Source organism: Monodelphis domestica, chromosome 4, assembly GCF_027887165.1.
Source record: "Monodelphis domestica isolate mMonDom1 chromosome 4, mMonDom1.pri, whole genome shotgun sequence".
Taxonomy (NCBI): Eukaryota; Metazoa; Chordata; class Mammalia; order Didelphimorphia; family Didelphidae; genus Monodelphis; species Monodelphis domestica.
Genome location: NC_077230.1, coordinates 231,963,033 through 231,990,271, shown reverse-complemented (window position 1 = coordinate 231,990,271; position 27,239 = coordinate 231,963,033). Strand labels below are relative to the sequence as shown.

General features: G+C 34.4%; 1 protein-coding gene across 4 annotated transcripts in view; it reads left to right on the top strand.

Moving 5' to 3' along the window:
• KMT2A (lysine methyltransferase 2A) overlaps nt 1–27,239 on the top strand; it is an 83,286-nt gene that overhangs the window by 9,920 nt on the left and 46,127 nt on the right. For all 4 annotated transcript variants that reach the window (XM_056794302.1, XM_056794301.1, XM_056794300.1 and 1 more), the window contains 5 exons: nt 17,951–18,020; nt 20,919–23,572; nt 24,183–24,360; nt 24,835–25,069; nt 27,038–27,102. In XM_056794302.1, the coding sequence (XP_056650280.1) occupies nt 17,951–18,020; nt 20,919–23,572; nt 24,183–24,360; nt 24,835–25,069; nt 27,038–27,102 (3,202 nt within the window). The remainder of the gene's footprint in view (nt 1–17,950; nt 18,021–20,918; nt 23,573–24,182; nt 24,361–24,834; nt 25,070–27,037; nt 27,103–27,239) is intronic.

The following is a 27,239-nucleotide window of genomic DNA, read 5'->3' as shown; positions in this document are numbered from 1 at the left end:
CTGTCAGGGTAATCTATTCTGTGATGTTTTGTTGGTAGGTTGAGAAGAAACAGTGGCTATAATAAATATTGACTTTATTAATGTTTTAAAACCTATTTCAAGTGTTATACTTCTCAATAAACCAGATGTTCTAGGATAGAAATCAGCATCATTTTTAGCCCTGAGAGTCAGGATTCAAACCCAGATTGCCTGATTTAAAATCCAAGACTATTCTGGTACATTAAAAAACTTCTTTGGATGTAGCTAAGTGGCTCAGAGGCCCTGGGCTCAAATCTGGCCTCAGATACTTCCTGGCTGTGTGACCCTGGGCAAACCACTTAACCCCAGTTGCCTAGCCCTTCCTTCTGCACTACTGCCTTGGATCTGATACTTGGAACTGAATAGTATCTATTCTAAGATAGAAGGTAAGAGTTTAAAAAAGCAACTCCTTTGCCTGGCATTCAAGGCTTTTGACAATCTGGTACCAACCACCTTTTCATCTTTATTATATATAATTCTGTTTTATATACATGACCTTCTAGCCAAACTGGCCTGATGACTCTTTCCCCCCAGAACACACTCTATAATCTCCCTATAAAATATTTAAGGATACAGGGAAAAGAGAAAAAACAGAAGACTGGGTGAGTTGGGGTAGGGAAGAGAAAAGGAAAGAATATAGAGCTGGACTGTCATTAATGGTTGTACCATCTGGAAGTATAAGTACCATGTCTTGTGTTGTCTTTAGAATTATTAGAAGAAATATCAAACTGTTCATAGTACTTAGAACTGTTATTATTGGTGAATCTCAACTTGAGGAAAAGAAGTAATAATCTGAAGGGGCCTATGCAAGACATTGTTTTAACATTTTTACAATTGTAAAACATCCCTGTTGTTAAGTTTATAGATGGCATCACCTTATGAGATATGCCTTACTTTGAAGGTTAGGGTTATACTCAAAACAACCTTAATAAGTCAAAGTGGTTAGAAACAAAAAGAATGAGTCTTATTTGGGACAGAGTGGCTTAATTTGCCTTGTTGTAAGGCAAGATACATTATAAGTTTGTTTCACTTTATCAAAAACTAACTATACCAAAATCTTAACCTATAAAACAGATGCACTAGGAGCTTTCCTTATGATTATTCACTTTATGAAGTGATTGTCCATAAGTTTCCTTTAAATAATCACTTCTATTGTATTTAAAATGTAATCCAATTTACAAAAGTTTGTTACACACAGTCATTTAGGAATATATTTCATCTATTTATTATGTAACTCAAAGTGAACCAATAAATAGGTATAATTAATCAATTATCTATTAAGAGCCTACCATTTTCTAGGCACTAGAAATACAAAGAAAGAAATGAAACAATCCTTGCCTTCAAGGAGCTTAAATTCTTTGGGAGGGGGGCAATGCGCCTATATATAAGTATATACAAAATAAACTTGTGATAATTTTTGGGAGGAGGGTAGTAGCTAGGTAAATAAGTAAAGACTTCATGTGGTGGGTGGTGCTTCAGCTGAGTTTTAAGAAAAATTAAAAAGTAGGAGGGAGAAGGAATTGTATTCCAGTGATGGGGAATAGCTTTTGCAATGATAAAGATGATTAATTATATGTGAAGATTGATTGCACCATAGAGTAGGTGTAGCTAAGTGATGTATAATAAATTTGAATTTGTAAAGTCATGAAGGACTTTAAATACCAAGCAGAAGAGTTTGCATTCGAACCAGGAGGCAGTGGAGTGACATTGTGCTTTAGGAATATCACTTTGGCAGCTTTTTTGTGGATGAATTGGATAGAGGAGAGTCTTGAGGCAGGGAGATCATTATAATAGTTCAGGTGAGATTTGATACAATATGGGAAATGATCACGACTGAAAATAATTGAAGTGTTCTACGGAAGTATAAGATGAAAATGTATTCTAACAGTTATTTTTTTATACTTTAAAAATGTGATTCTGGAGAGCAATGAAGAGTTATCACATAGTAGCTAAGAAGTTATTCTTCCAATGTTTAGTGTTTAATAGTTTAGGAAATAACCCAAGTTAAAAGCAAGAGGATCTATGTGCAAATCCTAGCTCTTAAAATTAATTTTCTTAATCTTTAAAATGAAGAGGTTGCACTAAATGATCTCTAAGGTCTCTTCCAGTTCTAAAATCTATTGAACTGTGATCCTTTACTTGCTTATTTTACCCATTGACATTGAAGAGAGTTGAAAGATATTATAAAGGTTATTAAGGAATTGGAATATGAAGAAAGGTTATAGGTACTATGATGATTTAAAATAAGAAAAGAAATCGAGAGGCAACTTAATAACTGCCTTCAAATAAAAGGGATATTTTAATGGTAAAGATGACCAGCTGTCTTTCCAAAATTGTAATAGGAAGAACTTTAGGTAAATACATAATTTACTGAATGAAGATTCTTAGTAGAAGTTAAATAATAAGAGTTTCTTATCTTGAATAGTTTAGGTATTGACCTGCCTCTACCGGATAAAGTCTCAAAGTACCTTCTAGTTCTTTAAGAAGATAAATATATATATCTGATTATCTTCTGTAATTATTATTTTTTGTCCTACTAAGGGATGGGGTGTTGGATAATGGTTACTTAGTAAATATTTATGGATTTAATTGTCCAATTTAGAGCCATAGTCTTGAGATGTCTTAAGGTTCCACAAAAGTTTGTGATATTTAATTGCTGTGTTAGGAGAGGTATGTATTTCCTGTATTGTGTGTCAGCAGAGATTTTATGGTAACTATATGGAAATATGTAAACATAGTTAAGTGGAGCCTAGAGGTGAATCTTAAATATCAAGAGAAGCCTTACATAGGAGTGTTGTAATTTTACAATAGAAAACTAACCATAAGTGGTTATAGTTCTTGTGCCTAGTCTCTTCTATAACATGTAATTCTTCTATAATCTGTAATTCATGTATTTCAGAAAGCTCCCTTTTAGAGTTATTTGCTTATGAGAGTATTATTAGAAGGTATTGTAAGTCCCAGTCTAATAAGTTTGCTTTATGTGAATGAAGGTTATAAAGGCTTCTATCCCTCAGTTTCTGAGGCCAGAAGAAGCCTTGTTGCAGTCAGAATGAAACCTTTCTAAGATGTGTTGGGTTGCAAAAAGCATTTCCTGTATAGTCAGAGTGAAAATTGTGAATTAGGATTATTCATATAGATAACTAAAAACCTATTCAGGCTTATTATTATGCCAGGATATTTTCCTACCAATCCTTACTTCTTAAAACTTGAGGGGGAAAAGATAAAAAACATATTAATTTATGAATAGATTTTAAAATAATTTGATTCCCATCTTTTAAGTGAAGGAACAGTAATATATATTTTAAGTTAAATAACGTAACCACATTGAAGGTTTCTTATGTTGCATATATTGTTGGAAAACAAGCCACCATTCACCCTTTCTCCTATTTTCATAGTTTGGGTGTTATCTTTGACTTTTCCCTCTCCATCTCTTTTTCACACACAGTAAGATAATGACCTTTAATTCTTTATCTGTAACATCTTGCACACATGTCTCTTTTTCTCAATTCCTATTACAACCTCCTCAGTAAAGGTCTTCATTGCTACCAGGCCAGACAAATACAAGATCCTGCTAACAAGTATTCTTTTTTTCTTTATCATTATTGTTCTACTCCTCTTGGTGTCTGTTCCAAACCTATTCTCTTCTGAAACTACCTTCATCAGAGGGGTCAAACACAGAAGCTGCATGTGGCCTGCAATACTTCTAAGTATGGCCTGGACCAGGTTAAGATGTAATTGGGAAATACTTAATAAAATAAAATACAGTAAAACATAGAAAACATTTCAGTTTAAAACTAAGTCATTGTGTTGACTCACAGGGATCTTGATGTATTAGGAGCCCCCATTTCTATTTGAGTTTGAGAAAAACCACAAATCTCCTTAATGAACATAGATGCAAAATTTTTAAATAAAATTCTACTTGAGTTTGACGATGCTGACCTACACCCATTTCTCCTTTCTCTTAGCAGAAAATTTTGAGTCTATAGAGCTCTTTCTCTTCAATTCTGCACTCTAAATACCCTTGAGTATCAATATTATTTTGCTCCACTCTCAGAGGAAAAGCAATTATTGCATTTTAATTTGTACCTTCAGTCCTGTTGACTTCCATTTTATCCCTTTGATCATCCCTTCTTTTTTCCCTAACTTTTAGTCTCTTTTTCATTGACTTCTTCCCTAGTGCTTACTATAAACATGCTTATAGCTCTTTTATCAAAAGAAATCTTCAGAAATTTCTAGAAGAGAAAGCTGTCTGTATTCATTTCCTTTTTCCTCAGCTTTCACACTACTAAACCTCTTCTAGTCTTGGATTCCAACCTCATCACTGCTTTCCAGGGTTATCAATCAAAATTTTTGGTTTCTATATTTCTTTACCCCTCCAAAGAATTTTATACTGTTGATTCATCCCCTTCTCTTAGACACCCTCCCTGCCTTTTTTTTTTAACTCTTTCCTTCCTTCTTAGATAATAATATACTTTGGTTCCAAGGCAGAAGAGTGGTAAGGGCTAGGCAATGAGGGTTAAGTGACTTGCCCAGGATCACACAGCTGGGAAGTATCTGAGGCCAGATTAGAACCTAGGACCTCCCATCTTTAGGCCTGGCTCTCAATCCACTGAACTACCCAGCTACCCTCCTCCCCCCTTTCTTAAAGCTTTTGTAGTCACATCTGGTTTCCTTTCTATCCCTCTGGCCACTACTCTAATTTCCTTTGCAGGACCATTATCCTTATTCTGTCCCAATGTGTTTACACTCCAGGGCTCTTTGCTGGACCCTCTTTTAAATTTTTCTCTTTTATGGTCTTAGTTTTCAGCAAATATGAATATCTCAATATGCTAGGAGAAAAAAACAAAAAAGGAAGATTATATGTGAAACTGTGAACTTTTATGTATAATTTGTTTTATTTTGTATTATGTATATTATCCATGTATCTCTGATCTCATTGATTTCAATGTAATAGAGGTCCAACTGGCAACCTGTATTTGCTTGTCCAATCTCGTATGACTCTTAATCAGTGGCTTTCTAAAAGTTTGTAATAGGAGGTTCACCCAGCCCAGTGCTAACAAAATTTCCTTGTTTGTGTCCCCTTCTAAATTTATTCTAAATAGTTTTAAAATGTTGTGTTGATGCTCTTTTCCCCCACCCACCCTCAGTCTCTTAGTACCAACTAATTTATACCTTCCTCTACCCCTACTAGTTATCTTAGCAGTCAAGCAAAGTAAATCACATTGACCATGTCTCCAGTTTTTAGACTACCGTATTATTGCCCAGAGGTGGATGGCATGTTTCATCATTAGTCTTCTGAAGTCATGTTTGGTTACTTCATTGATCAGAGTTCTATAATCTTTTGGAATGATTTTCCTTTACATCATTGTAGTCATTGTGTGAATTATTCTCCTGGTTCTACTAATTTACTTATCAATTCATACAAATTTTCCCAAGTTTCTCTGAAATCATCATATTTGTCATTTCTTGCAGTTCAACACTATTCCATTACTTTCATATACCACAATTTACTTAGCAACTCATCAATTGATTGAACCTCTCCCTTTCTTCATCTCCTTATCCCTTTCCTATCCTCCCATTTATTCAACTATCATGATATAGATCATTTCCATTTATATTCATTCAGTCCTAAACTCTCTCTGTACTAATCCTGCATCAACAACTGCCTGTAGCACATCTCTAACTGGATGTCCCATAGGCATCTAGAACTTGTGTCCAAAATAGACCTCTTTACTTCTCCTCACTCCCAAATCCTCCCCTCTTCCTAACTTTGCTATTAACTTTGCTATTTTTCAACTTCTCTACATTTGTTTCACCACTAACTAAGCCCAATTTACCAACCTCAGACATCCTCAATTCTTCCCTCTTTCTCACTTCCCATTTTTAATCAGTGCCAAGTTTTATTGATTGAATTTCTGTATGTCTCAACCCCTTTTTCTCTACTCACACATCTACCACCCTGGTTCAGGTTTTGGATCATTACAATAGCTTCCTGATTAATCTTCTTACCAAATACTTGCTTTCTTCAAAGCCATCCTTCACATAGCTTCCAAAGAACACATTTGACAGGTTTATCCCTTGCTCAAGAAATTCCACTGGCTCCATTCCCGTTTGTCTCTGGATATGAAAAGCTCTTCACAATTTGACTCCAGACTCTTCACACAGTCCTAAATTGTAGCTGAGCTAATTTTCCCTGTATATGACATTCCATCTTTATGTCGTTGCACAGGAAGTCTGGAATTCACTCCCTCCTCAACTCTGCCTCTTATAATCCCTTGCTTCTTTCAAAGTTCAGGTAAAGCATCACAACTTATAGGAATTCTTTAAAGCTTATCTCTCATCCCACCTCCTCTTTGAAATCTTCCCTGATCTCTTCTGTTGGTTATGACCTTCCCACCCAAATCTGTCATAACACTTATCTTTGTGCCATGCCTTTATGTTTTATATTCATCTGTTTCTAATATCTGTTAGTCTGACATAAACTTTATAAAGGAAGAAACTAAGCCTTATATCAACCATCTCCCCTCTGGCATCCCCAACACAGTGCTTTGCACACAGTAGATACTTAATATACATGGTAGGTACTTAATACATTTTTGTTGAATGACTATAGAAAGACTATAGTTGAATACTGTTCAGTCTTTAACCAATTAATTAATCTGATTGGATCTCACATAGGATACTTTTGAAGGAAATAAGCAAGCTTTGGGAAAGTTCAATTTGATTCTCTTAATTCTAAAATTAGAAGTCATTTGAGAAATTCTGGGAACTGGAAATCCAATTGTGTTCCCAATGTTCTTCCTGTAACTCTTAATTGTTAGTGATATAGGTGTAAATTCAGAAAGCAGTTGCTATAAAACAAAACATTTTTGTTAATATTTCTTGATTTAACTTTAAAGTCTTTGATGATGTGATTAAAAGCAGGTATCACTTCATTAAATAAAATACTCCTTGATCTGGTCTTTCTCATCAGAATTTTAGCTTAAGCTACCTATTATGATTTAGTGGTCTGATAAGCTTATGACTAGTTATTTAAAATTAAAAGAATAAGAAAATTCTAACTTAGAGATAACTTTAGGTTTGAACATAATTAAAGGAATTACTTAGATGTTGATATGTTTGCTAGCTGGTAATTTTGTTGCTTTGCCAATTTAAGGTTCTCAGTTTTGACATCTGACATAACATTGCTCTCTCAGAGAATTGTTTATAGCTAAGTTAACCTTGGCTTATCTGTGACAGAAGTAGGAATTTAGGGATTTCTCAAATGTTATTTCAATTACTACTAGACATTCTTTCTAACAGGAACTTTTGGCCTACCTTCTTAGGATGTGATAAACTCTAATAGTTTGTCTTGTAGAATAAAGAGAAAATAAGTATTAAGAAACAAAGATTTTTAATAATAAAACTTGAAATTAAATTGGGATACTTAAGGAACAAAGTATAATGAAGTAAGATTGGCAGTACACTACTCAACACAACTTATTTTTCTAGCTTGCTCAAATAAATCTAGTCATTTTGTGGTATTTTTTTCTCCAAACAAGTGATTATGAGGATTAACTTGATATATCAGTTAACTAGGTTTATTTCTCTTATTTCAGTGATCAGATAACCCATTTTAGACTTTGAATCAGAGAAACCTGGAAGTTATAGCCTCCTTAATTTTCTGTTTTTATTTGTTTTGAAGATTCTGTAAGTAGAGAGGGAATCCTTACTGTGCTTTCTTTAAAGTGCATTTATTACTCCTCAGAGTTGTAACAAATTATCTACTACTTTTGTAGACTGTTGCTTCTTATCCTTTAGAAGAAATTTCATTGATATCTTTTCTTATTATCACCTTCATTTACAAATAAAGTCTCTTTGTTCCCCTACAAGAGATCCATCCCTTATAGTAAATACTGAAAAAGAAGGGGAAAACAGTTCAACAAAATTAACCAGTACATCAGCCAAATATGGCAGTTTATGCACTGTTCAACATCCTTAGTTCCCCACCTCTGCAAATACAGAAGGGAAATGATGTTGCTTTTTCTGCAGAAGGATGGTGGCATTAACCTGCCCTAATTGCATTCTTGTATTGAGCATCTTATTCTTGTTTCAATAGTGGAAGCTTGCCTGTGTAGGAAAGTGGGTGAGGGAGGAAGCCAGATACATCTTTTCATTAAATAACAAAAAGGGGAAGCATTTGTGACCTTCAGGTGACAGTTATAATTTCAATCTGGGATTGTCATTTTTGTCTAAGTAATGAAAATATGAAAAAATGTAATATTTTAATTCCAGGTAATCTTTTTATACTATCTTACTTTTGTCAGATAAGGGAGAACCTTTTCAAAAAACATTTCCCATGTCATGCATTACAACCTACTAATATCTTCATAGTAATTTTAATGATGTACCAATAACCACAGAGAACCTGCCCCTGCTTCCTTTTTGGTTTTCTGTGAATGGAATGTCAGTGTCAATTTAGTACTTGCATAACCTTTCTTAACTCCTTTGCTAATCAATGTTCGTGTGCAGAGATTTTAGTGGTCATCTTGGTATAGTTGCTGCTATCAAATTATACTTAAATAAATCACAGTATTTCATTCTTTGTGAGTCAATAACATTAAATCTAGCCTCCAACATTTCCTGGCTGTTTGACCCTGGGCAAGTCACTTAACCTCTTCCTGTTTTATCTATAAAATGAAGATAATAGCACCTAACTCAAAGTTGTGGTGAGGATAAATTGAGAATATTTATAAAGCATTTTGCAAAACTTAAAACACTATGTAAATGTTAGCTATTACAATTATTATTGCTAAACTTTTTCTGGTAGAACAGTTACAAATGCTATACGATATGAAATGAAAAATGAAGAGGCAAAGAAATTAGGGATAACTCAACTTTCTCTTACATTAAGTTTTGTGTATTTATTTGCAACATACTTGTGGAAATTTGTGGCATATATTGTATTACAAATAAGTAGACATAGGTTCATGTCCTGCCCTTAGTACATACCTAGCAAATCACTTAACCTCTGAATCTCAGTTTCTTTATCTATAAAATCAGAATAATAACTGCCCTGAATGATTCATTGGACTGTGGTAAAGATCACATGAGATAATATACATATATGCAAGCATTTTTAAAATTATAAAATGTTAAATAAGTATGTTACTGCAAATATTTACGTATTGAAGTTATAGTTTAGAATTAACATTAGTAGAACTATAATATGTAAGTTCTGGTTGAAAAAATAAAAAAGGAAGTATGCCATGTTGTTTGAGATTCTTCATTCCTGTAAAGTTACATTGAACTAGACTATTCTTTTATCTCATCCCACATTTTTTCACTGTCCTCTGTGTCAGTAAAGCATCTCTCCCAAATCTCTGCCAATTGAAAATCCTTCTTATCCTTCACAATCCCTCTTAGGGGTGCTGATTTCCTATATAAAGAATTTTCTGATTTCTTCCAACCAGAAGCTATCCCCCCCTTCCTTAGGTCTTATAAAAACAACAATGAAACCGTATGTGCTTATAATAGTCTAGTTTGTGTTATTATTTGTGGAACTCTTACCTCCTCCATTAAAGTATAAAATGTTTAAGGTCAGGAACCATGTATTTCATTTTTGAATCTCCTAGAACTAGCATTGTACCATTTGCCTAATAAATTCTTCTTGAATTTACTTTTCTTGGGAACTATCTAATTAAGTATTTATCTTTTACAATTCCTAAACCTTTTTTAAAAATACTTATACATTTGGATTATTACAATAGCTTCTTATCTGATCAACTTTATTAAGTCTGTTCCTATTCCAATTATATGTACTCTTTTTAGAATAATATTCATCAAACATATTCCAAACATCAAACATTGTTCCCTTGCTTGGAAACCTATGGGAAGAAAGGTGGTAGACTGTGGGTACTAAAAGAGGTATAATATATTGACTTTCTTTGTTTAACTTCATTTTGCTACCAAGAAGGGGTCTATCTGGGATAGGCAGAGTTATTGGGAAGTAATAGTGCTATCTTAAAAAAAAAAAATGAACACTGTGTATTATTTCCAAAGCAGAAAAGCAGTAAGGGCTAGGCAATGGGGATTAAGTGACTTGCCCAAGTAATACAGCTAGGTAGTGTCTGAAGTCACATCTGAATCCAGGACCTCCCATCTTCTAAGCCTGACTCTTAATCTATTGAGCTACCTAGGTGTCCCCTAATAGTACTATTTTAAAAAAGCATCGGTGAGACATAGTCAGCTTAATAGTTGGTGCATTGGATAGAGCCAGGCCTGGAGTCAATAAGATAAGTTCAAACCTTCCCTCAAACACTTGATAATGGTGGGACACTGACCAAGTCACTTAAAATTCTTTATCTCTTCATCAGTTTTCTCAGCTGTAAAATGGGAGATAACAATAACACCTATTTCACAGCATTGTAAGAATTAAATGAGATATTTGTATAAAGTGCTTAATATGGTATTTGGTACATAAGGTATATAAATATTTCTTTCTTTCTCCTTTCCTTTTATACTAGTTCCCTCTTTCTAATAATAGTCATTCTGATCTTTCCATTATAGAATTGACAATTTTATAAACTCCTTGTACTCTGCTTTTTCAGGCTAACAAACAGACTTGCTAAAGTATGTATAAGCTAATATTTTCCCCCTTTTGCCTGTCCACTATTATTATCATTGTGGCTAACTGGGACTTTCTAATTCCTATTTCCTTTGTTTAGTGCATTTGGGGTCCTTCCCACTTTGACACTTTCCTCTTCTTCATGACCATGTGATGTTATTCAAAAAAGGACCTTTTAAAACCTTAAAGTACTATGTAAATCAGATGTTATTGTTATTAACATTTCTTTCACACTTTGGTTTAAAATTCATTGTCTCCAGAAAGCCATCTTATATTAACTCCATTCTGCTTTGATTATTCCTTTCCTGTGCATCTCTTCAGCACATACTAATTTAATTTAAATACGTTAATGTGATATATGGTATATTAAGTTGCATTTCTTGACATTTTGTATTGTTATTCAAAACTCATTTTATGACTTGATTATGTTTCCCCCAGAAATTGGGGTTTTAAGAATTAGAATTGTAGAGCAGTTGGGGGGCTCAGTGGATTGAGAGCCAGGCCTAGAGACAGGAGTTCTTAGGTTCAAATCTGGCCTCAGACACTTCCTAACTTTGTGACTCTGGTCATGTCACTTAACCACAATTGCCTATCACTTTTTGGGCTTCTTCCTTGGAACCAATACAGCAGAAGATAAGGGATTTTTTTTTAAGAATTAGGATAATGTTTTCTTATTCTTTGGCATCATCCCCTCCCCTAGGGGATGCATATATATATATACACATATATACATATATATGTATATGTATATGTATGTATATGTATATGTATATATGTATTTAATAAATATTGACCTGAATGAATGGAAATATTTTGAATTCTTCTATAATAATTCCATTCCTTTTGCTTCTTAAATAATTTAAATTATGTTCGAATATTGTTAACTATTACAGAGACCTGGGTCTAGTAAAAAGCTTCTCATAAATACAGCTATAAAGGGAAATGTGCCAGAAGTATTGATTTCTTACTGTGAAATAAATTTCCCAAAGGGGAGATGCTACTGTTTTTTAAGTATAGCTACTGAGATATACAGTATATCCATGAGTATCTGTAAAAGTATCTGTTATTAGTAATTTCTTGTGTTAAACTCCTTGTTTAAACTCTTCAGTGTTCTGGATATCATTTAGTACCTAAAAAAACTTTTAAAGTAGATATTCAGTAAATGCTTTAAATGAGTAAAAGAATGAATTTTTTAAAGGGTGATAGATAGGAAAATACATCATATATATGTCTAATATGTTTTGTACTATTCCTGCATGACTTGACTAGAGTGGAATTATTTTTGTAGTTACAAACTGTTTTTTGAAAATTTAATCTTTTGAAAAATAATACTAAAATTTCTCTCTTCATTTAGTCCAGAGAAAATAGATAGGCTAACTTAAAAAACAAAACAAAACTTGGAGAATTTTTCTCATTTGTCTGACCAAATGCTGAACCCTAAAATTCTTTAGAATTTTATTCTGTAGAAGGATATAGAGGTTTTAGGAGGGGGAAAAGGTACAGTACATTTTATATCATCTTTGCTTTTCCATTCATCCCCCATTTAGTACCAATTTTGGGACAGGTTATTCTAACTAGCTATGGAAGCTATTTAAAGAACTATTTAATATCCAGCTTGATGGTCAAGAGTTTGAGGTGAATTAATCTCAACTTAAACAAAAAATCTGGGAGAAGAGCTTAAAAGAGGGTTTTCTCTTCTCTAGCACCTAGGCATTTTCTAAAATAAAAAATAGGTAAAAAGATTTGTATGTATATAACAGTTCTCTCACTACTGAAGATTAGATGTTTTGGGGTCTTTAGGGAACTTTTCTGTGATATTTTTATTTCATGATTCTTCCATTTGAAAATGTTGAAGTTCATTTTTAGTGTATTCATTTATATCTCTGGGGGACAGTGGATAGAGTAGAAATATTTGAATGAAAAATTTACCAGCTTCATGATATTATAATCTGGGTTCTGTGGAAACAGGGTATAGTATTCCATCTAATTACTATAAAAATGATTCAGGTTTTGGTTATTTGAACTCTCTGATTTATAACATTATATTGATGCATAATACTGAGGGGTAGGGGAATAGTTTTCCATGAACAGTATTTTATGTAACAGAAAGAAATTAGAGTCTGATAGATGCCTCTGAATTGAACATTTTCCCTTCATATTGAATTTTATCATCTTAGTTTGTTCTGGTTGATGTATTGAGAATATTCATAAATTCAGTCCCTCTTTCTAGAGGCCCTAGCTTGTTTAAGATGTTTAAGTGGCATGCTAAGTCAGTCAGAACTAATTAAACCTTTGCTTATGTCAGGCACAGTGCTAAGTTCAGGATACAGAGAAAGACTAGAGCAAGGTCCTTGCCCTCAAGTAGCTCACACTTTAATGGGGTTACGTAAGTATTGATACCAAAAATGTAGTTGGATAAAACACTGATCAGCTAAGCCCCTGTAGTGAACCTGAACAGCACTTTTAAAGAAGCCAAACTGTTTGATTTTTGTATTCCCAGGAGCCTATAATGCTGTCCCCTCACTTTTCCCTCCTAGCTTTCTGGCCTTCCTTTTACAAAGTTCAAATTCCACTTTCTACCAGTAGCTTCTCTCAGTCCCTTTCACTGCTAATGCCATACCTCTAAGATTATTCTCATTCTTGCTATATATCTTGTATGTACATAGTTATTTTGCAGTTGTGTACCCCAATAGAATGTGAAGTCTTTGAAGGCAAGAGCACTTTACTTTGTATCTCCAGTGCTTAGAACAATGCCTGGCGCATAAAGCTCTTAATAAATGTGTATTGACCAAGAGCCTAGCATAGTGCCAGTACATGGTAGGTGTTTAATACATATTTCAAAATTTGACTTCATAGATCTAATTTTAGTTCATTCTTCATAGGATTAATCAAAATAATAACGAATCCACAATTATTAATTGGTGGGGGGATGGAAAATGTGAATTATATATGGCTATATATAGCATTTTTTTAACCAGATCTATAATTTCACTGGTAGAAGGAGATCCTTCTGATCTACTTCCTTTATGAAGGATCAGTATCCTCTCTACCACTTTTAGTCTTAGAGTCACCTCTCTAGGGAAATTATTTATCCATAAATAAAAGCCATATATTCTTATCCTTGATCAGTATTTTAAAATAAAAGTTCTGCAAAAGAAAGACTATAAATTGGAAGAATCTTGTAAAGATGATTTCAAAGATGTAAAAATTTTTTTAACAAGTCTAACACTTTAATCAAAAGAACTTATCAGTAAATATTTGTATGTCATGCATCGATTCTGATTCTCTTATGAAAAAGTATTATATCATCACTTAAAGGCCTATCTCTTACTTTGAATCAGCACTAAAATTCTGATATAAAAATACTTCTTTTTAACAGAATTGTAAGGTAGTTCTAAAGAAAAATGAATATGGAAAAAGTATCTTGGGAATTCGTTCTATAATATCTATTACTTCCCAAAGGGATAGAGGTAATTAAAAGGAAAGAATTTGAAAGTACATTAAAGTAATTCAGTAGTTTGAACATTTACCTCCAAATAAAGGGCAAATTTTACCTAGAAAATAACTCTACAATAATTTTAAAATTTTATTTACCAGTTACTTATCATGATTAATTTTTAAAAAATAAGTTTTTATATGTTTATCTCAGTATTATTTTTATTTTTGTGGCAAGAAAATATATAAGAATTTAGTAATCAGATCTTTGTCTACCAAGGAATGAGCTTTAATGGCTCTGGCCTTTACTTTTTTCTCTTACCATGTCAAAGAATGCCTCTTATTGAGGGCTTTTAAAGTAGGTGTGTAAAATAGTTCTTTGAACCCAATTCCCAGTCATACTCAATTTTTTATATAGTTATGATGTCTCCTTTGCTCCAATTTCAAGTTTATTAAAGTACAGTAAGTAGAATATTTCATGGTGCCAAACATATCGATAATTATACATCCTTTTGTTGTCCATTTTGGTACATTTCTTTTGATTTATGGGCAAATATGAAGTCTTAGAAAACCAGGACTAATAAATTGTTTACATCTTTCTGGTCACACACACCCCCCCCCCCCAACAGTTCTGGGAATGTGGCAGGAGAGAGATGAGAAGCCTTTTGCTCATTGTATACTAAGGGACTAGAATAAAAAACGATGTGGATTTCTCAAACCAAGATTTTTTTTCCCATTTCAAGTAACCCATATTTTAGGTGAAAGAAAAGTTCTTGGTGGAAACAATGCTTATTAATTGTTTTCTATATTAGAAGGGGGTAGGGGGAGCTAATGCTTAGTTTTCTTTCAAGTTAGAATAACTAGCAGTTTTTTTTTTTTAAAGGAGAATTAGCTAAATTATAGTTTAACAATAAGAAATGTACAATTTGTTGGAGTACAGCTAATTGAACTGACAGCATCTTTTGAATGTTTAAAATTGAAATTTAGTATTGGGACAAACATAAGTCTCTGGTATTATAATTGGCAGTGTGTGTTTATGTCTATTTTTTGGAACATTACACTTAACTTACCTTACTAGTGTTAGTGATAGCCTTTAGCATTTCTTGAATGCCTACGGTTGTAGCACTTGATAGTATTAAATTTCGTGTAGTTGGCAGTGTGTTCCCAGTGATCACAGGGAAATTTCCTATGTCTCTGAAATCCATTGATTAGCAGGTTTTTTCATGAATTTAATAAGGAAAGTGAAAAATGCATAGATCGGAAAACTAATCTTGAGCACAAACATGAAAGTTACTGACAACTGAAAATAAGGGATAAAAAGCAGTATATGTGTCCAACTGTGGTTCCTATCATCTTAAATAGTGATTTAAATTTTATTTACCCCATGAAATCTTTAGTAGAACAAAGTTTCTGGCAAATTTTTATGAAACGTGTGCAATTTGGGTAAAAAAAATTATCAGCTTTTGAAGTAATTTATAATATGGGATTTTGATGTTATTATTTTTGTTTCAACAATTATACTTTGGGTTTATTTTTAAAAATTGGTTCCGTGTTTTGAACTCTAGAAAGCATGTAAACAACTTCTACAAGTACAAATTGGAACTTGCCTTCTATCTTAGAATCATTAATGTGTGTTGGTTCCAAGGCAGAAGGACTAGGCAATGGGGGTTAAGTGGCTTGCCCAAGGTCATATAGCTAGGAAGTATCTGAGGTCACATTTGAACCCAGGACTGGGCTGGATTCTTATAACCATATTATTGCCTGAAGCCATGAAAGGTTAAATTACTTTTCCTGAGTCATTCTGCCTGTATGTCAGAAGTGGGACTTTCCTTAGTATAGATCCTCCCAACTTTGAGGTCCACTCTATCCATGACCCCAAGCTGCCTCTCATAGATTCATTACCATTAATAATTTTCATTGTGTACATATGGTAGTACTTTTGGGTTTCAGTTTCCTTTTTAAAATATTGCAATTAAATTGATTAAAAATATTAAAAACAAAATATTTGTAGACCTCCCATGCTTTATCACATGTCTGGTGTGAAGACTAGTAGACAGCCTTTTTTCTTCCTCAGAATAATATTCATGATGATAAATTTGAGCAGTTAGAATTTATTTAGTGTTGAATATAGAAACTGACAAAAGTGTTTTAGAATACATTACATAAACTCAGGTTTTCAACTGATATAGTCAAACATTTCTAATAGTAAATATTTTAATTTTGTCAAAACACTTTTTAAAAGAATTTTAGCCTTTTGGAGGTGTTATATCTTGACTTAGTTTAATTAATTATTGTTTTTGTTTTTACTATCCCATACCTTACAAAGCAAAATATTGAGTCAACCAAATATATGAGCTGGTATCAATTTTTCCTTTTGTCCCATGACCACCAGAGACCTTCAGGTTGCCATCTGTTTAAGGCCTAAATGACCATACCCAAATCCAGCATTGTTGTGAAAAGTCTCATAGTCTCTTACTCCATGGTGAAGAGCATGGAATTTAGGGAAGTGGTGGGAAGAGAAGTCAAATTTCTTAAATGAGACGGTTTCCTGGGAAATTTCCTAATCCTAGAGGAAAAAGATTTTATAGAACTCTTTGCCCTTTGCAGAGACTTGGTCCAAAATTACTTTCCTCCTCAGAAAATATTTATATTTAGAATTGATGTCCCTCATTATTTAAATTTGTCTTATAAAATATTTCTGCTTGAAAAATGATTAAACCAACCAGCCCCTAAACTTTTGGCTTTAACTGAGTAAACAACTCTATCAAAAACTTAATGTATTGATGCCCTGAAGTTGTGCTTTAGTTGGAATAGAGGATGGAGGAAAATCTGTTCTCTGTTCCCTAGTTTGCTTTTTCTATTTTAGTTTTGTTTTTGAACTTAAGTTTACTTTTATATCTGTAAAAATCTGTTAACCACTAGTTTCAGTGGTGAATTTCTACTCATAATTTTGCCTAAATAGAGCACATTTTACATTTCTTGAACATTGACCAATGTCAGACAGACCAAAGAATATATACCTTGGTATCCCAAAGTAGGAGTTTGTACATTTTGGCATCTTTAAGTATTAGTGAAAATGAGAAATTGACCTCAAGCTATTGTTTTAATGCAATGATTTCATCCTCTATATAGTCAATTTATTATTCTTTCCAGAAATGCTGCTACCTGCCATTACATTTCTTTTCACAAAGCATTTTTAGATGATGCTATAACTATACAATGTTGAGAATTAATGAATCTCAAGTAATTGGAAATCATCTCTAATGCTGTCAAATCATGTGTTATGGAATTGACAACCGTAGTAATTTGATCGCTATCAGTGTTTAGTAGGAGAGGTACTGATGTTTATTTTATTCCTTATATATGTCTGTAGGGCTTAGTCCTTTTGAAACTTACTTGTGTGAATTTAATAGGATTGGATCATTCTGCTTTTTTAATGATTCATTTACTTGGATTAATTAAAGTATATTTTTTATTGTCTTGGATTATATGCAGGTTAAAATACAGAACTTCACCCTGTGTGTCATGTACTAAGGATGATATTTCAATACATTGTTTAATTGTTACATAGCTTCCATCTGGCTGTAACAAAGGCTTATTGCTGGATCTTTCTATTTCAATACCAGTTATTCCTTTTAGCAAACATTTATTAAATACCTACTATGTACAAGACACTACTAGAAGTATAAAGATAAAAATTAAAGCGTCCCCTGTCCTCAAGGAACTTACATTTTATTAGTTATTTTTCAAGTGTCATCCTAAAATAATGATAATTATTGTGCAGTGGCTCTATTTCCAAGTTCACTTGTTTCTCATTTGGACTTTTCTATGGGATATGTTCAAATTCTGTGCCATTACTTCTGATTTTAAAATAATTTTCCTTTGTTGTAGGATGAGCAGTTCTTAGGTTTTGGCTCAGATGAAGAAGTCAAAGTGCGAAGTCCCACAAGGTCTCCTTCAGGTATGGCCAGCTAAGCAAGTGATGTGTTTGAATTTTAGACCATCAGGTTTTGGTGATTTTACCTTGCTTTATTTGCCTATTAAGAGATACTTCCTTAAGCTTTTTATATGTATCCTTCACAATGATTGGGGAGAATTATCTCAGAGCTATTATTACTCAAGTGCTTCTTTTATATATTCTACAAGATCCCATTTTATTCATTCATTAGATTTTTTGCTCTGTGAAACAAAATAGTGTGAAGCGCGTCTTGAATGGCATAGGAATCTGTTGGGGAAAGAGAAGAATCAAGAATATCTTTAGATTTATACAAGGAATGTTCTGTGAAAATAATTCAGGGATGGCTTTTTATAGGCAAATTTTTGTTTACTATTGAAATGCTAGTCTAATAGCTAGCAACAAAAATTTAGCAGCCCATGTTGTTTTACCACTCTGACTTTTACCTCATGCAGTTTCTGAGTCTTAAAATGTATAAAATTAACATTCTTTTTTTAAGTTAGTGTTCTTTACTATTGGCCTAGAGCATAATAAGAAACAGCAAGATTATATTCAAATGAAAAGAATTTAGATGAAATGAAATTCCACATATTAGAAACATTGTTATATTCTCTTAAGCAAAAATAAAATTAGACCTGAGCTTTTAGATTTCATCAGGAAGACTCATAATTTATTTCTTGAGAAGAAAAATTGAAGTAATAATGAAAACTTATGCAGTGCTGTCATGTGATATCACGTGAATGAAAGAAGTATGTTCTTTTGGAAAAATTATTCCTCAACTATTTTCCTTTACTATTTTTCCCTCCTGTATTTTGTTATTCCCTTGCTCTGTAAGGGTTGAAAAATCATAGTAAATATGAAATTATTAGTTATTGTCATTGAATCATTTCTTGCCCATCACTCACATTTAAATTTTGTCCTAAGAATGTCATGATCAGTATATAGTAAACTAACACGAACTTCCTAGAACTCACATTTACAGGGTAATAGATTTGAAATGGTGATGTTTTGGGTTTCTTTGTAAGGTATTTGAGTGAGACAGATGACAGTTATATCTAAGCATTAACCCAGCAGTTGGTGCTTTTCAGAGACAGTAGTTATAGAATCTTAGAGCTTATTAAAAAGAGGCCAATAGATCATGCAGTCTAAATATCTTATTTTACAGATGAAGAAATTGAAACCTAGAGACATTGTGTGATTTGCCTAAGCTTCCCCACGTTTGTTTAGTAATAGAGCTGGGTACCCAGGATCCTTGACTCATTTTCTTTACTTATTTGCCTAGCACAGATTAAATACTTCATGATTGACATATGGATACCTTAATGGATACCCATTTTTAATAGTCTTATCTAAAGAGTTCCTTTTTATAGTTAAACAGAATAAGAGAGCTCACAAAGCTATATGAGTGGTCAGGTTCAACTCTATAACAGTCATTTGTTTTGTTTGTGTTTTTCTGACTAGGAATTTTCTTTTGATAGTTCATAACTGTCCATTTCAAGATTTCCTCTAAATTCTTTTATCTTTCTCTGAAAGATTCAGGTCTTGTTTTCTCTAGAATTTCTTAATGTAAGATTGAAACCTACCTCCCTGCCATCTTTTACTTTTATTTAATGTAATAATTCGTTGTGATTAGCAGCCATTTAAATTTGATTGTGAGTCCCTTAATCTTTTGTGGATTGGGGAAAATCTCATGAGTTAATGGGTGAAAGGCATTTATAAGACTTAGTAACTAGACCAGTATGGTCTTATGTTTTAATAGATTAGTTCCATGGTTTAATGGGTGCTCATCTCTTTTGGACCCCATCAAGAAAGGTTTTAGATCCTGGATATCTTCATTTCCATTGGACTTGGAAAAGAATAGGATATATCAATGTTTGATTAATTTTTTTAAATGCTGACTTGTAAATGAAGTACTTCAGAAAATGGGCAACTGGAGGAGCTTTTTTTTTTCTTTTTTAACTCGCTCCTGATAAATAGGCAAATCTAGCTAATCCAAATTGACAAAATCTTTCCATTTGGATTAAAAGAAATATGATTTAGTTAGTGACTGATTTACCCTTGATGACAAATTGGTAAAGATTTTTTTATTTTTTTACTGGGATGGTTGACCATGCTAGGCCGAGAGGTTCAGCATTGTAGAGTAAATTAGTGGACTTACTGTTTCACTTAAACTTCCTTATTAGATTACATACCATTGAGTTCAGTGGTCTTATTTTGGTTTCTTTTGAATGTATTTCTAACATCATTTTGCTTCAGCAGAACAAATTTTTAAGAAATAGGTACTGTTAAGAGGAAAGACGTTAGGCTATAAGTTATTGATAGAGCTACCTAGAAGTCTTAGGTATTAGTCCTTTGTGTTCGTTTGGGGAATAATAGAACTTATTGATAAAAGCTTGCCCCCAGATCCTTGATCTAATTATTACTTATATAAATAAATTCATTCACTAATATTCTAAAAAAAAAAGAAAAGGAATTGTTATGAACTAATGAAAAATGCCTTAAATTTTGGTCTTAGTATGCTGGAATTTAGAGAGTTAGAACAGATTTTTAAGTCCTTCTCTTCTTATGATAAATGTTTCTCTTATTCATGTGAAGTTCCGTGAAAATTAGTCTTATTAGGGTTACATTGAAAACATGTATTGCTTTTTAAATTTTCTTTTTACTTGAAAAAGTAAAGCTTTTTTACTTCATTCCTTTAAGGTTAATTTTGAGAAGAAAGAAAATCTTAGCTACAAATAAAGTTCTTTATTGGATGTTAGAACAAAAAGGGATAAAAATAAAATGGGGTCTTTTTTCTTTTGCATATATATGGCTTAGGCTAAATTCACATGCACTTATTTAAGGCCAGTCAATTGGAATTACAAGGCTAAATGTATGCTCTTCATTGTTTGATTCTATATACAGTTAAATCTAGTCCTCGAAAACCTCGTGGGAGACCCAGAAGCATTTCTGACCGAAATTCTACTATCCTGTCAGATTCTTCACCTGTGTTTTCCCCTCTAAACAAACCAGAAACTAAATCTGGAGAGAAAATAAAGAAGAAAGATTCTAAAAGTGGAGAAAAGAGAAGAGGAAGACCTCCAACCCTTAGCAGTGTCAAATTCAAATTATCACAAGGAAAGGACATATCGGACTTATCAAAGGGGAACAAAGAAGATACCTTAAAAAAAATTAAAAGGACACCGTCTGCTACATTTCAGCAAGCAGCAAAAATAAAAAAGTTGAGAGCTGGCAAACTCTCCCCTCTCAAGTCTAAGTTTAAAGCAGGAAAGCTTCAAATTGGGAGAAAAGGGGTACAGATTGTCCGACGGAGAGGAAGGCCTCCATCAGCAGAAAGGATAAAGACAGATTCAGTACCGCTCATTAGCTCTCAGCTGGAAAAGCCCCAAAGGGTCCGGAAAGAGAAGGATGGTACACCACCACTCACAAAAGAAGAAAAGACGGCTGTCAGACAGAGCCCTCGAAGGATTAAGCCTGTTAGGATTATTCCTTCCACCAAAAGGACAGATGCAACAATTGCTAAGCAACTCTTGCAGAGGGCAAAAAAAGGAGCTCAAAAAAAGATTGAGAAAGAAGCAGCTCAGCTGCAAGGAAGAAAGGTGAAAACACAGGTCAAAAATATCCGACAGTTCATCATGCCCGTTGTCAGCGCTATCTCCTCACGGATCATTAAAACCCCTCGGCGGTTTATTGAGGATGAAGATTATGACCCTCCAATTAAAATTGCTCGACTAGAGTCTACCCCAAACAGTAGATTCAGTGCCACATCCTGTGGGTCCTCTGAAAAATCAAGTGCAGCTTCTCAACACTCTTCTCAGATGTCTTCAGACTCTTCTCGATCTAGCAGTCCTAGTGTTGATACATCCACAGATTCTCAGGCCTCTGAGGAGATGCAGGCACTTTCTGAAGAGCGGAGCAATACTCCAGATGTGCATGCTCCAATACCTATTTCTCAATCCCCAGAAAATGATAACAGTGATAGGAGGAGTAGAAGGTTTTCAATCTCAGAAAGAAGCTTTGGGTCTAGAGCTTCTAAGAAATTATCAGCCTTGCAAAGTGCCCCCCAGCAACAAACCTCTTCCTCTCCACCTCCACCATTACTCACTCCACCACCACCACTACAACCCGCTTCCAGTATTCCTGACCACACACCTTGGCTTATGCCTCCAACAATCCCCTTAGCATCACCTTTTTTGCCTGCCTCTGCTGCTCCCATACAAGAGAAACGAAAGTCTATTTTACGAGAACCAACATTCAGGTGGACCTCTCTAAAGCATTCTCGGTCAGAGCCACAGTACTTTTCCTCAGCGAAGTATGCCAAAGAAGGTCTTATCCGAAAACCCATATTTGATAACTTTCGACCCCCTCCACTGACTCCTGAGGATGTTGGTTTTGCTTCTGGTTTTTCAGCATCTGGTTCCACTGCTCCAGCCCAGCTATTTTCAGCACTCCATTCTGGAACTAGGTTTGATATGCACAAAAGAAGTCCTCTTCTAAGAGCTCCCAGATTCACTCCAAGTGAGGCCCACTCCAGAATCTTTGAGTCAGTAACTTTGCCTAGTAATCGAACATCTGCTGGAACTTCATCTACTGGGGTATCTAATAGAAAAAGGAAAAGAAGGGTGTTCAGCCCTATCAGATCTGAACCAAGATCTCCTTCTCATTCCATGAGGACAAGAAGTGGAAGGCTTAGTACTTCTGAGCTATCACCTCTCACCCCACCATCTTCTGTCTCTTCCTCATTAAGCATTTCTGTTAGCCCTCTTGCCACTAGTGCCTTAAACCCAACTTTTGCTTTTCCTTCTCATTCCCTGACACAGTCTGGGGAATCTTCGGAGAAAAATCAGAGACCAAGGAAGCAGACTAGCACTCCAGCAGAGCCATTCTCATCCAGTAGTCCTACTCCTCTCTTCCCCTGGTTCACGCATACCTCTCAGACAGAAAGAGGGAGAAACAAAGACAGGGCCACTGAGGAACTGTCCAAAGAGCGAGATGTTGACAAGAGTATGGAGAAGGACAAAAACAGAGAGAGAGACCGGGAGAGGGAAAAAGAAAACAAGCGGGAATCAAGGAAAGAAAAAAGGAAAAAGGGGTCAGAAATTCAGAGTAGCTCTGCTTTGTTTCCCATAGGTAGAGTTTCCAAAGAGAAGGTTGTTGAAGATGTTGCCACTTCATCTTCCGCCAAAAAAGCTGCAGGGCGGAAGAAATCCTCATCACTTGATCCTGGGACAGACATTGCCACTGTAGCTCTTGGGGATACAACAGCTGTCAAAACCAAAATACTTGTTAAGAAAGGGAAAGGGAGCCTTGATAAAAACAATTTGGACCTTGCCCCTGCTGCACCATCCCTGGAGAAGGAGAAAGCACTCTGTCTTTCTGCTTCTTCATCAAGCACTGTTAAACATTCCACTTCCTCCATTGGCTCCATGTTGGCTCAGGCAGACAAACTTCCGGTGGCTGACAAAAGAGTAGCCAGCCTTTTAAGAAAGGCCAAAGCCCAGCTTTATAAGATTGAGAAAAGCAAGACTCTCAAGCAAGCTGACCAGCCCAAAGCACAGGTATTATTTTCATCTTATCTATATGACAATTTCTCAATGCAATTTTGAAGTTGTATTTTGCAGTAAAATTAGTATAATTGTGACACCTGAAAGGGGGAGTGCACCCTCCTTTTTACTCTGTGTAATGATTATAGCAACAGATAACAGATGGTTGTAAAATTTAAATAAGAAGCATTCAAGCAGAAGTTGAGGGGGAGAAAAGCTATATAGAATTTAGTTCAAGATAGAGTAGATGTTTTCTTTTAAAAAATAAATATAGCAGAAGGACCGTTAGTATCTGACTAAGAATGGTGAGTTGTACCTGACCTTGAATGTTTGAGAACAAACCTTTATGAGCTTTAGATTTAATGTTTAATTTGCATTTAAGGGTTCTGCCAATTGAGTGTTTCTATAATAAGAATGATGGATTTCTATAGTGAGATTAGAGGCTATTTAAGTTGTGGGTTTATAAACTTTCAAATAAAACATTTCTGTTTTTGACCTGGCCTGCTGACTTTTAGAAAAACCAGTCCATTAAGAGCAGTGATTTCACCTATGTTTTTTCAGTGTATATGTTGTCAATGTGGAACTTAAAAGTTTTAGAAACTTATCTTTTTTTTCTCAAATGTAGGGTCAAGAAAGTGATTCATCAGAGACTTCTGTTCGAGGACCCCGGATAAAGCATGTTTGTAGAAGGGCTGCTGTTGCCCTTGGCCGAAAGCGAGCAGTATTTCCTGATGACATGCCCACCCTGAGTGCCTTACCATGGGAAGAACGAGAAAAGATTTTGTCTTCCATGGGAAATGATGGTAAGTATGAGATTGTCAAGCTTGGGACCTGTTAATTGAAATTTAAACTAGATCATAATCTTGGGAATGTGTAAAAATATGTCCTTTGTGTCATTACATTAAATTTCTAGAAAGTTGGTCTTATATATAATTTTTATAGCTTAAAGCAGTGATTCTTAACCTTAGGTCCATGAATTTGTATTTTAAAATCTTATAATTATTTAATATAATTGGCTTCTTTGTAATCTTGTATATTTTATGCATTCAAAAACATTTGTCTGAGAGGGCTCCATAGTCTTCATCAAATTGCCAAAGAGATCTATAACACAAAAAGGTTAAGAACCCCTGGATTAAAATAACTTTTTTATAGTGATTCTCTTTCTGCATTTGCCAGATCTATAGTTTATCCATATGTGGTTGAGGTTCTTGTATTCATTTAAAAAAGTGTCTTTATTACTCCCCAATGTCAAGAAACTAATATACTTTCTTTGGCAGACAAGTCATCAATTGCCGGCTCAGAAGATGCAGAACCTCTTGCTCCACCCATTAAGCCAATTAAACCTGTCACCAGGAACAAGGCACCTCAAGAACCTCCAGTGAAGAAAGGACGACGATCCAGGAGATGTGGGCAGTGCCCGGGCTGTCAGGTGCCTGAAGACTGTGGTGTCTGTACTAATTGTTTAGATAAACCCAAATTTGGTGGCCGCAACATAAAGAAGCAATGCTGCAAGTGAGTGGGTATTCTATTTCAAGGATTTAAACCCTGTATTGTTGGTTCTGATTTTGAATGGACAATAGTATTTCTTAACTTTGGCAGGCAGAACCAGAAAGGTCCTAAAGTTTGTGTTGAGACAAATGAGGTGGGAGATTAGTTAGAGGTGTGGGTGGATCTTAAGAAGCAGAGTGAGAGGTATTAATTGGCAGTGTTGGAGTAGATAAGGGTGCTAGATGTGAGGTAGGCAGGAGAATGGTTTCACAGGAATAGATCAATCATATAGGTCACAGTGGCCATTTATTATGTCAATTGAAACTACTGTAATTTTGCTTATGGTATTAGTTGTATATAGGCTATATCCAGGAAATTGGGGGTATGTTCTATAAAAATTGCTTTCTTTGCTCACTACCCTCACCTTCCACATCTCTTTCTAAGGGTATTTTCATAAGTGTTTCCAATAATTAATGGTGATCTTTTGGTTGATGGTAACATATCACCCTATGGTCAGTCTTGTGTTGAGCTTCTCAGAACTTCAGTTGATCTTCCAACAACAGGCATCTTGCTATGCCTATTTTCAAAACCTTTCCCCTTTTGAAAGATCTACCAGAGATTGCCATCAATTGGTATAGCTTTTGAGAATCCAGGGTAACCTCTATACTATAGTGAAACATTGGAGTAGAACTTTAGTGGATGATTTTGTAATATGCTATAAGTTAAAATTAGAAATTTTCATTCCCATATCTTTCATCTTCTTTTACTCACTTTCTGAGACTGTCAGCCTGATTAAAAACTGAAAGCAAGGAAAAATGAAAAAAAAATTGGTGATATAAATTTTGGAAATATAAAACTATTTACAAAGCATACCTATAAGATTTGATGTATTCCCTATATCTTCAGAAGAATAATCTCTTACAGAAAATCTTAAATAACCCCAACTTTACCTGGTTTTATGCAAGGATTACATTTTTAATCTCCTCTAGTCAAAACAGAAAGAAATGACAAGCAAACTATAGCTCAGCAAATAATTAGATGACAAAATTACAGAAAAGTAGATGAATTGAGCTTAATGCAATATGAAGACTCCTAAGCAAGTCATTCACCATTAATTGTTTATGCCAGGCATTGTGCTAAGCAATGGGGAGACAAAAGAAGCAACAACAATTCCTTCCCTAAAGGAACTTGTATTCTAGTGGGGGAAATGACACACAGAGTAATTAGAAGTAGAGAAAAGGGGTTTTAGTATTTGTGGGGCTTGGGAGAGCCTCCTACAGAAAGTGATATTTGAGTTGAGCGTTAAACCTGGGATTCTAAGATGTGGAAAGAGGAGGCAGAGCATCATGGGAGTTAGCCAGTATAAAGTCACAGAGATGGGGCAAGGGTAGGGTTATGTTGGAGAAATGCCAAATAGATCCATATGGCTAGATTGTATAAAGTGGGAGACTGGAAAGCTAGGAAAGGGGGATTATGTTGTAAAAAGTCCAAAAGTATACTTTTAGAATTAGATTGGCAGATAAGGAATCTGTTTTATAATTCCCATCTTATTTGGAGTTCAGACTATGACTAAAAAAAGTAACTCATAAGGGAGTAGTGCTAAATTTTACTGTCAATATTGTTCACCTACTTCTAGCTAATCTGGTTGTATGATATTTAAGAATTGGACATCTACCCCAGTGAATACCTGTTCTGAATTGGAAAAATAGGCAGGAATTTGCATACCTTTTAATTCCAAGAAAAGTTAATTGACCTGACTCCAGTATCCTTGAGGGCTGAGCTATAACTTAGTTCTTTTGGATTCAGAGTAGCTCCTTTCTTAACCTTTCACAATAAGCTTTGCTCCTGTTGAATCTGAAGTAGATCTAGAGTTCCCTGGCTCAGATGTTCTTGAGGGCAAATTAATGTATCTATTTTCATTAGCCTTCTAACTGTTTAATTGTTTGTCTTCTCAAAGTAACTTGGCTTCTGGTCTATCTCTTGTTACTCTAGGATGAGGAAATGCCAGAACTTGCAATGGATGCCTTCTAAAGCCTACCTGCAGAAGCAAGCTAAAGGTAGAAAGAACTCTTAACAAGAGCCTCTTAAAACATCTGCTAATATAATGCAGTGCATTTCTGTATAAATCTTGTGGTTAGCAGTGGGGTTAAAATGAGACTTTTTTTCCTTTATAGTTCATTTCTTTCCCCTATAG